Source organism: Helicoverpa armigera, chromosome 18 (assembly GCF_030705265.1).
Source record: "Helicoverpa armigera isolate CAAS_96S chromosome 18, ASM3070526v1, whole genome shotgun sequence".
NCBI classification, from domain to species: Eukaryota; Metazoa; Arthropoda; class Insecta; order Lepidoptera; family Noctuidae; genus Helicoverpa; species Helicoverpa armigera.
Genome location: NC_087137.1, coordinates 8927215 through 8940735, shown reverse-complemented (window position 1 = coordinate 8940735; position 13521 = coordinate 8927215). Strand labels below are relative to the sequence as shown.

At 33.6% G+C, this 13521-nt stretch overlaps 1 protein-coding gene across 1 annotated transcript; it reads right to left on the bottom strand.

Moving 5' to 3' along the window:
* Window positions 1–2905: 2905 nt before the first annotated feature.
* Thor (thor) lies at window positions 2906–11027 on the bottom strand. The gene is made up of 2 exons (XM_021340511.3): window positions 10772–11027; window positions 2906–4132 (listed from the first exon to the last, which is right to left on the bottom strand). The coding sequence occupies exons 1-2, from the start codon at window positions 10911–10913 to the stop codon at window positions 3924–3926; spliced, it is 351 nt and encodes a 116-aa protein (XP_021196186.2). The 5' UTR covers window positions 10914–11027; the 3' UTR covers window positions 2906–3923.
* Window positions 11028–13521: the final 2494 nt, after the last annotated feature.

Below are 13521 nucleotides of genomic sequence, written 5' to 3'. Positions count from 1 at the left end.
TGTGTGTGTAAACATAAGTTGTCTTTGCCTATTTTAAAAAATCCTGTCATATTATCGTTATGAAATGAACGGTGTGGCAAATATCAGAACCGATTAGTTCCAGACAGATTAAAACGTCAAGCAGAGGGTGAAAAGGGGACCGGTACGTATTTCTAAATGTATAAAAATCAACTTTAACACACAAGCTATAAAGTTTAAAATTCCTTGGTTAAATGTCTATGGATTTGTACTACGCACATAGGTACCGCAAAACAAGGGTTCAATGACCTTTGGATAAACGTAAAATAAATTCGGTACTTTAATTAAAATGAATGTTTAATAAAGGAAGGCTTAAAAAGTTAAGCAAACATTTTATTAAATCCTGACTAGGATGAAAAAATATGAAATCTTAATTGAGTTAAAGTCCCTTTTTTAATATTTTCGAACAATTTTAAAAATCGTAACCTTAAAATTATTTCGAGTATAACCTTGCTTGCTACGTGTTGCTACAAAAGTGCTACGAAGAGAATGTTAAAATCATTATGAATATAAATACTTCTTTACTAACCTACTAGATGTCGCTAATATTCACTATTCGTAATATTCAACTAAATTATATTAAAACAGTATAACAGTCTGAAGAAACTTATTTATCATACCAAAATACCAACAAAATTAAAACATTTTAATTTTGAATATAAGTGGCAATGTAAAATAGGGTAGTGTCCAGGGTCGAAATAATGAAATAATATTTAGTCCGCTTTTTAGATAATCAAAAAATATTGGATACGTATTTTTTCTTTTTTTAATTAAACTTAAAATGACAAAGATAATACACTTCAAAAATTAGGAGTGGGGGCCTTTTACGTCACAGTGTCCTGAAAATTGTAGCAACTTGTGACTTCACACTCAACTTTAACACGCTATATCTTAACAAGTTCTGATCCAATTTAAAAAAGAAAAAATAAGTATCGTTTAATTTTGGACAATCTACAAGACGGACTAATTATTATTTTTTAGGAAACTAGCCTATTCATGTTAAAACGAAAAATATTAATTATACATTACTTAAATAGATATAGCTTTTTCTGCCTTTACCAAGCTGCCTAAATACACCCAGACATACAATAGGTACCCTAACAAGCCTAAGTGCGTTGACCCCATCGCGTGCACGATACGCATCACTCACGCGCGTGACGTTACTCTGGTCATTATGAACTGAATTGCAAGGATTTTAACAAGGTACACTAGCGCCGCCTAGTGGACGGGTCAAGAACTATACTTGTTGCAAATGTATGGGTGTATTACTTTTTTCTTACTTAATTTGCAAACTATATTCTTTTGATTGTTTCTATCTGCGTTTTATTTTTTACTAGCGACCCGTTCCGGCTTTGCAAGGGATAACATTATTTTATTAGTATTTCCCCACTATTTAATGTATGTTATTAAGTTATTATACATATAAAACTTCCTCTTTAATCACTCTATCTATTAAAAAAAACCGCATGATAATCGGTTGCGTTGTTTTGAAGATTTAAGCGTACAAAGGGACAGAAAAAGTGACTATGTTTTATACTATGTAGTGATAGTGAATAAAAAAAATGTTTTTTGGTCATCTCCTTACAAAATCATTACAATTGTTCGTTCTAAAGAAGTGAGCCCTTTTTCACAAGTCTTTTGTAAGGACTGCAAAAACGGTCTTCAAACATGCGAATTCTGAATAAAGCCAAAAAAAATATGAAGTTTTTTTTTCATATTTTTGTTCGTAATCCTCGAATTGTCCCGGAACTGAAATACTATCTGGCAACCCTACTTTCATTCCATGAAAACCTAAAACAATCGTAATTAGAGTTACATAGGAGAGCTGCGGGATTGTTCGAAAGAGTAAAAATGACGGTCTTTAGTCAGTAAGAGTCTGACACTCCCTCACCGCTGCTAACCCACAGCGGGAGGGGTCATTTGATGAGATTTGACGTCGTTAAAAAAAAAGTTAGGTTCAAAGGAGTCAAGTGAAAAAAACATCGCATTGATTTAGTACCTTGCCAAGTATTACCTAACATCAACATTTACGATTTACAAGTACAAACATTGTTCTAGAAAAATCCATTATTTTTCAACAATAGTTAGGTACTAGTCCTATCTTAACACAAACTTTATGACCTACCACAACACACCATAACATTGGCAGCTCATAAAATCGCATGACGGATTGTTTAGCCTTGGGCCCGATATGCCAATTACCTGTGCCATGGAATCATAACTCAATTTCTGATAACTTCAGTAGGAACTGTGTGCGCCTAATGAATTATTTACGTTCCTAATCAAATACTTACCTACGTGTAGTTTTTGATGGAATATGTAAAAGAAAAATTTTATGTAAAACCTTGATGTCAAGTTGCTGGTATTGAAGGTTTATAATAACGCTTTACTTGAAAACAGAGGTCTGTAGTAAAATAATCTTTCTTAATTTCCTAAAATATTAGCAAGACCTTCGTAGTATTATCGTTTTGAGCTATCTGCCAACCCATCTTGATCACTACTATTTTTAGTATAATGCTTACATTTGAGTTACAGGATTTATAAAACCAGCCGTCGTCAGTGATGACTTGCCCTTGTGACTGGGCTTAAATCAAACCCTTAAAATTTTTGTCAAACTGAGAATTGTTTTCTTTTTAATATTTCTTAAAGTACCAATAGATATAGTAGGTAGTAGGTATAAATTAGCCTCTGTAGTTACGATGGATGTCCTAACCTAGTTACTCACTTTGACTATAAGTACATACATACCAAGCTATGCTTTCTTCTTATTACATTGGTCAGACAGTAAGTTAAAATTCAATCAGCGAAACATCTTCTGCTTACGCGTCTTCCCAGCAGAGTTAAAGCTATATTGGGGATAGAGGGTCTCAAAATTAAATCACCAAAATAATTTCATAGTACTTTTTTATTACTTCCATAATTATTATTATATACTGGCAGTCGTATAATTGTAATATCATAGTACAACAATATACTGAAAGCATCCATATGTACATGGTATGCCTCACAAGAGAGATGGTAGACTAAGCCGTCCATTACGGACTATTAAATGCTTTGGAACAACAATTCAATAAGTAAGTCCTTAAACTAGGGCTTTTAAGTCAACAAGTCAGACTAAATAACTGCGGCCATTGATTAATAACTAAATCTCACAAAACCCCGCAATACATTCAGTAACCAAGCCCTATTTAAATAGAAATTATTAATTTAATTCCTAAATTTTCAGATTCCTACCGTAATAATACCTACAATGACTTACAAGATTTATAGCAATCTGTGACCGATTTTACTTACATACAAATTAATATCGCAAACCCAGACAGCATTTAAAATCTGAGATTTCATAACAATGTCAGCAACACCAGTTGGAAGCAAATTATTTGTCACGAATCAACTTCCTTTAATGGCACTTGCTTTTTAATATAAAAATACTAAGCACCTACAATGTGCGTTACACGCATAAAACTAACAATTATTTACAATTTTATCTTTTGCCACATTTTTTTTAAACAATAAATACATTTTTGGTCTCATACTATTTCAACTTACGAACGCATCCATTCCATTAAGAATTGATTTTATTTTTTTATTTTATAATCTGTGTATTTTTTATTTTTTTATTGTATTTTTGGCGGGCGTGGCAAAGGACCGCGTTTTGAACGCTAGAATAATGTTCAGTCACGCATCTGACTAAAACTAACTTAACTACATTTAAGGCAAGAAAAAACGAAATAGTTTCTATTTGTTTTTTCTGACCTTAATTTTAACAAAACTGGTACTTACAATGTACGAAATAGACATTAAAAAGTAAGCGCAGACATTAAGAAAAATGTTTGGAACTTACTAATATCAGAAGATTGTACAATATAAAGTATAAGTTTAATAATGACTTAAGTCTTAAGCTATTAGAGATCCATGCTGAAGGTTTCTTGCGTCTCGTCGAATGAGATAGAGTTTGAGCGCGCCTTTTGTGCCGCAGTCGGTTGAATGACATTGGGGACGGAGTTAGGGTTCTTCAGTAATGCGGCTGGTAGCGCACACTTCGGTGGGGTCTGCGAGATCGGTGACTGCCTCAATGACATCATGAATGACCTCTCGTATACTATCCTTGTGCCTGGAATTAAAGAAATTTGATATGTTAATAAAATTCACCAAAGACCAAAAAAAACTGGGTTTTCTGTACTGGGATTCTATAAAACTCGATCAACAACTCGCATTTCACTTCGATTCGTAATGTCATTTCATACTTTAGGGGAGGTAGGGGAGGGATGGGCACTTTTTCACAATTTATTGCATAAAAAATCAGATTTTACAGATCATTATCAACTTTTATTGCCATTTCTTATATTCGGCTAGATATAATGAAAGAGCTTTCCTAAAAATTACAATCAGTTTCAACATTACGAGATATTTAAACGGTTTTATTTAGCTCACCCCGTTTGTTTTATTATTTATTCTTGGATCAAATTTAGTAATTCAAATTTCACCCTCTTCCTGTCAACCGATTGGTCTGAAATTTTGTATACACCTTTAATTAAATCCAATATGGCAGCCGGCACAAAATGGCACAGCCCCCTCAATATGGGTATCAAATGAAAGGGCTACACAAGTAGAATACTGTCAGCAACCCCAGCGGGGCGCAACAGGGCCAAGGCCTGCCTGCACGTCGATTCTATAAAATTCGAACAACAACTCGCATTTCACTTTGCTATTCACTCTCACTTCGCATTCGATTCAGAACGACCTTGATTTTGCATTCTGTAAACATCACCTAATCACTTGCGAAGTGAAGTGAGCTCGACATCGACCAATGCTGTGCTAGTGACTTCCCCACTCAACAAAATGTCAACCGAGATTAATCAGTTTTTAATTTTATCAGTTTTGACACAGAATTTTAGCTAAATATGATGTTTTAGTTATAATTTGTTATTGTAAGGAATTTGAGGCAGCTTTTAAGTATAAAATAAACAGAAATCTCTAAATTCGTGCTGTGAATATAATCTATGCTTACCCTACGAAAAAATACTGACAGCGCCAATTTGCCTTTCTTGCTGATTTTGAGGAAACCTTATATATTTTTTACTACGGCCGGATTGTTCAGAGCTTCCACTACTTCATTTATGCAACGAGATGCAGACGGTTGCGATAAATAAGTTCTGATGCCCTCTTTAATAACCTTCTGGTAACCGCCACTAGCCAAGAATGATAAAGTACATAGTATCTGTGAAACAATAAATCAATAAAAAATGTAATACCTACTTTATCTGGATTTAGTGAAAACAAAATTGAGACCAATTTGGTTATTTTCATGCTTAAGAGAATACCAATATTATAACTGAAGTACAGAGTCTTTTGAAAACATATCAGCTGGCGGGGAAACCACATAAAGGGAATACTCCTTATTAAGAACTAAGTGTTTTTCTTATTATTGTGTGCTTGATTACAATTTTTCAACTATAAACTGTGTCAATACTTACTTTTACACGAGTTGTAAGTCCTTTGCCTCGACGTTTTGTGGGCTTTATCAGGGCAGTAAATCAGACTCCAGTTGGTCAATTAGCTCCTTTGACAATCTATATATGCTCACATAGTCATCATCGCGAGTTAATAAAGATAAACTACGAATTCTAGCAGATTGTTGACGCTTTTCTAAATTATCTAAAGCATGAGCTTCTTCTTATAAAGATTTAAGCAAAACATTCTAGCCATCGTTAAAGGTAGGCACTTAATCACTTTAAAACACTTAGAACTTTATTTAAACACTATTTTAAATATAATAGTCTCTAGATCAAGTTGGCAACGGTACCTGAAACAAGATTCTATAAAGGATTTTTCGCGCAGATTTATAACCTCACAAATTTTCACTGACGAAGAAGAGCAAAATTTACAAATTATACATTACATGGTATGTCCAAGCCTCCCTACCATAGGGAGCATTGGACACTTTTGAGTTTATGAAAAAAATCGGTAAAAAACTTTTAAGTTAAACGGTTTTATCTTATGTGCACTGAAAACTAGAAAATAAAAATAGTTACTTACCTGTCAACCTACGTAGGTGGTCCCGGTCATATTAGACTAAAATAAAACGTGGGGCCCATTAACTATTGCTGTAGTACTCTCTTCTAAAGGTATAATAGGTGTGGATTGCATCGACTTACTATAATTGTAACTGGAGATTTTGACAATCAATAATTAATAATAGATAATACACATACCTTTCATTAGTTTTCTCTTTATAACGATCCGAAACCGCAACAAAATATTTAAGTACTTTTACGAGTGTTTGTTCTTGACAACTCACAGAAATGACAGATAGTCTATGGATGAACACCGTTACCAGTCGGTAACGTAAACTACCCAATAAAAACAAAACTATGATCAGAAATCAGAATAAAAGGACCCCCTTTTATTCTGATTTGATCATGTCTCCCAACTGCCCATCTCTCCCTACCTCCCTATAGATAGACAGATTTTGACAGATCTGTCAAAATCTCGACTTTGATTTAGTTCAACTTGTCAACACGCTCGATAGTGTAGCGCTAGTGTAGTTTGACAATGTCAATCACGAAACTTTAAGGTAGAATTCCGTGGGTCGCGATTGTCGCAGCCGCGCGCGACAAAAGTCAACCTATGAAAATGTATGGCACCGCTGCCGAGGGCTGCGACAGTCGCGCGCGGACGACGAATTTCGTGAGCCGCTCGCGGCCGTACGCTTCTCAACATGGTCTAGCGCTTAATAACATCTATAGAATTTTAGTAAAACCAGAATTAAATTTTTGACAATGCCGCGAGCAGCTTACGAAATTCGTCGGCCGCGCGCGACTGTCACGGGCCTCGACAACGGTGCCATACATTTTCATAGGTTGACTATTGTCGCGTCCACGGAATTCTACCTTTAGATCGAAGTCGAAGTGAGAGTGATGTCGAAGTGAGTTGTGATATTTTATAGAATCGACATGCTGGTCGTGGATATTAAAATCCACAGTCGTTGAGAAAAACATTGGAATTTCAGTTCAGATCCGGTCAGCCGCAGTCCGGTCAGCTTGTACCAAAATATTTATTATTTACAGAACACTATTTTGGCACTTCGGTGCGTCAATATTATGATAGAATTTTTTGAACACGTCCATTAAAATTGAAATCAAATAGAAGTTACTAGTTTACACTTTTAGATCGAAGTGGATTATTTACGTTGCATACAAAATTTTGTAAAAAAGTTTGTACCGAGATCTTTATTTTGTAGGGTCTTTTATGGAACCGTAGTGAATAAAAAAAAATGTTATACTTGTGTGGTAATAAAAACAATTAAGTTCAGTGTGTTTTAATACCACTGTCTTTTTCTGTAGATTTTTCATGAAAATTCGTATATCTTGTATATTTTATTTAAAATTAAATATAGGGACTCAAAGAGTGCTGAGATTTCCCGTTTCTTTGACTGTAGTTAAGTTAGTCCTAATGACTTTGAAGCCCCATGAAGCATACACCAGCAAATCTTTAAAATGACGAGGACTTCGCTTTCAATTATATTTTAATTTAAAAACCCTAGCTTTTCTCACTGTTAAATTGTTTTTAATAATTAGTACCTATTACAAGAGTTTACTATGAAAAAAGGTTACGACTTTAAAACTGGTTCTAAATAGCTGATAAGGTATTATAGCTTATTTAATATTATATTTCCTTGTTATTTAAAATAAACACTTAATTTACTTAATTTACATAATAATATGGAAAGAATAAGATATAAACCGTAAAATATATTATTTATTAAAGACTAGCTTCTGCCAGCGGTTTTACGTGCCTCCCGTGGGAACTTCTCCACGAACGCAGATAAAAAGTAGCCTTCCTCGATAAATTGGCTATCTAACACTGAAAGACTTTTACAAATCGGACCAGAAGTTCCTGAGATTAGCGCGTTCAAACATACAAAGAAACTCTTCAGCTTTATAATATCAGTAGAGATTACAATTTAATCAAATAAACAAGATTGGTCATACGATTGATTCACTATAATTAATAATAAATCGATTAAAAGCAGCACAGACTATAAACAATACGCTCTATGTGCGCAGTCGCAAGTTGAAAACATAGTAGTTCCATTATCTTAAAACAAACAAATGATTGTGTGAAGTTGCCAACCGATTATATAACTAACTAGACGTTTTGACGCGGTTTTACCCCTATCCCGTGAGAAATACTGCTCGTACCAGGATAAAATTAGCCTATGTTACTCGGGAAGAGTGTAGCTTTCCAACAGTGAAAGAATTTTTCACATCGGTTCAGTTGTTTCGGAGCCTTTTGGGTACAAACAAACACAAAAATGTTTTCTCTTTATAATATCAGTGTAGATTATAGTCCACATGTTTACATTAAACAATCACGTTTTACAAGTAAAGAGGTTATGTTGAACTAAATTTAGAACTGAAAGGACCTTTTGATAAAGAATTGTAGGACAAGTCCTTTGCAAAAGGTGTTTGGCCCCGGAAATCTCAATTGGCAGTTAGGAGACATATATTTATTTGGATGATCTTCTTACATAGTTGCTGTAAGTACTTAAGGAAGTGCTAAGATCAAGGCTTGTGAATATAATCATTCTATTTATATTACAAAATGTGTTTTGAGTTTTTGACTCGCGATAGACTTGAATAGTATTTTTCGATTTATCTATGTTACCTAAAGATATATTATTCAATATTGTCTCGCGGAATTAATGGTATGTAAATATTTTCCCTAACAATTAATTTTAGCCACTTGTACTTGTATTTTTTTTTTGTTTTTGTGTCTGAAACCAACCTGTTACTATAATAAATCAACTTCTCGTATAGTTCATTCCTACTATGTGTTACTTCCTACTTAAAATTAATACGAATAATTTGACGTTAAATTAAGATTCTAAATTCCATTTTATCCTCTATGTAGAAATTGTATTACAAATATAAATACCATGATTTACAGTTAGTTATAATGTTCGTAACATTATCATAAGTTATGGTAATATTGCTGATAAGCCACGGGTTACACAAACAAACACATAGATTATCTTGTTTCCAAATAGATAACATTTAAAGTAGTAGTTTTATATTTATTGTAGATATTATGTTACATATTTAGAGTATGTAATAATTCTTTATAGTCGTTTTTTTATACTTGCTATTTTCAAGCGGATTTACTAACATCCCGTGGGAACTACAACGCGTAGAATTTTTCAAATCGGTTCAAACAAACAAAAAACCCCTTTATTAGGTACATTAGTGTGGATGTGCCTAGATGGCATATTGCTGTTTTGACTCAGTTATAATCATTGGCGGCTGATTTAAAGTCAAAGATATATTTTTAAAAACATTTTCCTCAGTAGGTATCTATTACCTAGCCAATGTATATTTACTAACTTACGTATGCTTAATGCTTATAACGAAGTATTGACCGATAATACGAAAGTTAATTATCATAAAAAGCATAACAAATAAGTACTCATCACGTTTGTTTTTCAATAACAATGACTTAATTAGAGTACCCGCAAACTACAGACTAAATAGTTGGCCAACAGTTGACCTCAAAGCTGGCAATATTTTTCTTAAACAAAATCGTGATTCTGATCAAAGTTTTCAGTCGGTCTGATACCGGCTAAATACCTGATCTATGTAATGTTCGTCCTACCTTTAATCTTAATACTGATTAAGAGTCCAAACAAACTATCGGCCGACTAAAAGTTTGCAGTGTGTTCTTACAGCGATATTTTTAATTAATCCCTTTCAAGGTTAGTACATATTGTACAATTGAGTTCATTATTAAGGTCAATGGCACTTCTAAATTTAAAAACCGGCCAAGTGCGAGTCGGACTCGTGCACGAAGGGTTCCGTAAATTACAGTTAAATCAACCTATCTCAAAAACTATAAGAGATACTTTGATCAAACCAAAAATCGTTGAAAGAGTTAATTAGCATGCATCACCTCTATTTTTTTTAGAATTTTATACCCCGTAGTTATAAAAATAGAGGGGGGGGGACATACTTTTTACGACTTTGAGAGCTGATATCTCAAAAACCGTTCACTTTAAGAAAAATGTTTTTTAGAAAACTTTATATCATTTTAAAAGACCTTTCCATTGATACCCCACACGGGTATGTACATCGAAAAAAAAAATTTCATCCCTCAGTTACATGTATGGGGGGCCCCACCCCCAATTCTTTTTTTTACTATTTAGTGTCATATTTTTGTAGCGGTTCATACAACACATATTCCCATCAAATTTCATCACTGTAGTACTTATAGTTTCCGAGTAAATCGGCTGTGACAGACGGACAGACGGACAGACGGACAGACGGACAGACGGACATGACGAAACTATAAGGGTTCCGTTTTTGCCATTTTGGCTACGGAACCCTAAAAACAGCACATGACATTATGGCGCGAATATGCTAAAATGGCGGCTGTATTCAAATTCAATTTATGTAGTCATAATTTTGTTGGCGAAGAAAGATTATTGTCAAAGACTTCGCTTGGCAGAATCTGTGAATAATTTTAATGTCGCTATTGTTGGGTTGGACGTTTAATTAATTTAATCTGCTTATAACCGGTTTGCTAAACCTTAAGCTATAGTGTAAGAATATTTTTTTTATTTGCAAAGGCTGCTTAAATATTCAGCCTGATATAAAAGTGATATGATATCACTGATAGCCAACGAGGTCGTATTATTTAATTCTGCTCACGTGTTTCATGACCTATTTCGTAATAAATAAAGTTGAAGTTCAATTACCTCCGGGGGTGGTGGAATACACAGTGCCTCCAGGTGTGCTGGAGTAGACATCGGGCATCTGCGAAGGATCTGTGATGAGCACCCTCCTTGAAGGAATGGCCTGACAGTTGGTCGCCTGCCTCGCAATAGGTGATGCCGACATGTTTCCAAAAAAACTTTTTTTTATAATAATTTCACAAAAACACTGACACTGTTGGTCGTTGTAAAAGACAAGGAGGACTGAACCGGGTGTAGCCGATGCCTAAAATAAATACGCTTACGAGCTAAACGCACACATGCATGCGTTGTGTATTGTAAACACGACACACATGGGCGCGCCACATCAAAACATGCATAGAGTATTCATACAGAGAGGTTAGTGTTTTGATACGGAGTGTGTGAGGCACTGACCTTGAGACAACTGTTCAGGTGTGAATGATGAATAATTCTATGAATTCGCCTACTAATGTGTTAAAAAAATTCACAAATCAAAACTAAAACGATAGAAAACCACAGCCCATTAATTCAATCAAATGATTATTGGTTTTAGTCATTAATTTCAGTGTTCATAATAGGTAGTTAGGTAGGTACTGAGGTATTTAGTTAACAGTGAAGTTCTCAACTCACATGAGAGAAAACTATTGTAAAAACATAATCCACCTTCTTTGCCATTGAGTAAGAAGAGGTAAGCTTTACTTTCCCAACATTCCTGAAACCAAAAACTGTAATTTCAACAACATTACTTTTCTACCTATTACCGCATCTCACAATAAACAAACTCCATCCAATCTTTGATTACACACACAAGCAACGGTAATCGTTATCGTACGCGCACCCACACATGGACACGCAATGTTTTGTGCGTAGTTACTAGTTTAGCCAGTCGATATGGCTATGTCGACTCATTTATATTCGTAAAATGTTTATCTCGTACAAAATCAACTTGCTCGGTAAAGCTTGTGTTTTGAAGCGAAGTTATTTAATCACGGTATTGAGAAAAAGAGTTCGGATTTCCAGGACGATGAAAATTCGGCATTTTTAGACGTGTTTTGCCTATGCTGTGCTGGTATTAGGACGTGAATTTCGAAACAATAATATTTTCAGTTAAAAATGACAGAATTATTTCTGAAAAGTATCAGGAACTGTAAAACCTATTGCCATATGCATTGATAAAGTCGCTAAGTAGATATTTATAAGGAAACAAATTATGTGTGCAGAAATTATGTAATATGTGTTCTATGACTTTCTACTCCATCAGTCATTGATATATACAACCTACTGATAAACTGATATTTCGTTACAAAAATTGCCTGAAACTTTCATGTTTTTTTTTTCCTTATCTTATTTGTTTGTCAATAAACAAAATAAATAATAAATTCCAAGAAATAATTGTAAACAATAGTATTTTTCATGAAATCGATATTATGTATTTACCAATACTGTTTTTCACCTGAAAACAGTATTTATTTTGATTAGGTAATACCTATCAAGCTTACTTTAAGTAAGTAAGTAGGTACGTTAATATTATTCTGAATTTTAATTTCTTAGTCACAGGACAATCAAAAGTTGGTCTAAGTTTTGTCTTTCTAATCTTGTTATTAGATTTAATTTTCCTGGCCAGCTATAGGTAATTATCATAATATTTCTGTATTTAAAGGTCATTTAAGTGCTTTAATATACTTACCTATTTAATCAATTTTTTAGTCGAATGACTGCAACATATGTGAACTTTAATTTACGTTACGTTACGTTAAATAGTAAGGTTAACCCACGGGAACTACTTCCTACACCAGTTTAAAAAGTAACCTATTTCATTTTTCAGGCTCTATAAAATTTCATAAAATCGGTCCATTTATTCTAGAGTGAAAACGCGAAAAATAGATAGAGTTATTTTCGCATTAACATTTTTAATTCTGCTGAAAAACTTGCAGATTATTGCAAATGTACCTAAACCACCAATCTTCCACAGTTGTGTTAAAGTATACCTACATAATATATATAGATATAGATTACCGTACATTCGAACACTTATATATTTATATGTGAAGGCCGTTCGCATAACCTCTTTTCGCCACGTGGTGATACCACGCGGTTTCCTATACAATGCATGGACGAAAATATAGGTCATATTATAATATTGTATTGTTGATTTAGCCTTGAATGTTGGCCCAATGTTTTGGTGGTAAGTGTAATTTTAACTACTTTTATGTTATAGTTTTTAGCCGATCAATATAGGTAACTCACAAAAGAAATGTATTTTTTTTGGACATGTTAAAAATTTTTGAATGTAAGTTCCAAGAAAGACATAAAATATCTATTGCACTGAAATTGTTAGAGATTATAATATCTAATATCGTGTGAAATAAGTATGCCATATAAATGGTTTTCATACTTCAAGGATATTTACACTGATAAAACTAGCAGATAGCAAAATATTCGCAAGATATCTTGTTACTAAGCCAATTAGTAAATAATTGGTTTTTATATCTCTCTAAAATTATTTTCTTTTCTTTTGGTTTCTTCTTCTCGTACCGGGATAAAATATGTTACGCTGGAAGAGTGTAGCTTTCCAACAGTGAAAGAATTTTCCGAATCGACTAAGTTGTTTCGGAGCCTTTAAGGTACAAAGAAACAAACTAAAAAAAAAATCCTTTACATTTAATTAGTAAAGATATATAGACAAGCACACACAGGAAATTCAAAATTAGGATTGTATTTGACCAACTAGAAAATAAGGACAAAAGTAATTTGTATTCTAATCGCCGTTTTTA

What these genes read in the sequence shown, in the direction of transcription:
- Thor (XM_021340511.3), bottom strand. Translation starts at nt 10,913, where the DNA reads ATGTCGGCATCACCTATTGCGAGGCAGGCGACCAACTGTCAGGCCATT. An exon ending in GTATTCCACCACCCCCGGAG is followed by an intron (nt 4,133 to 10,771) that starts GTAATTGAACTT and finishes CTTTAATTCCAG; the next exon opens with GCACAAGGATAGTATACGAG.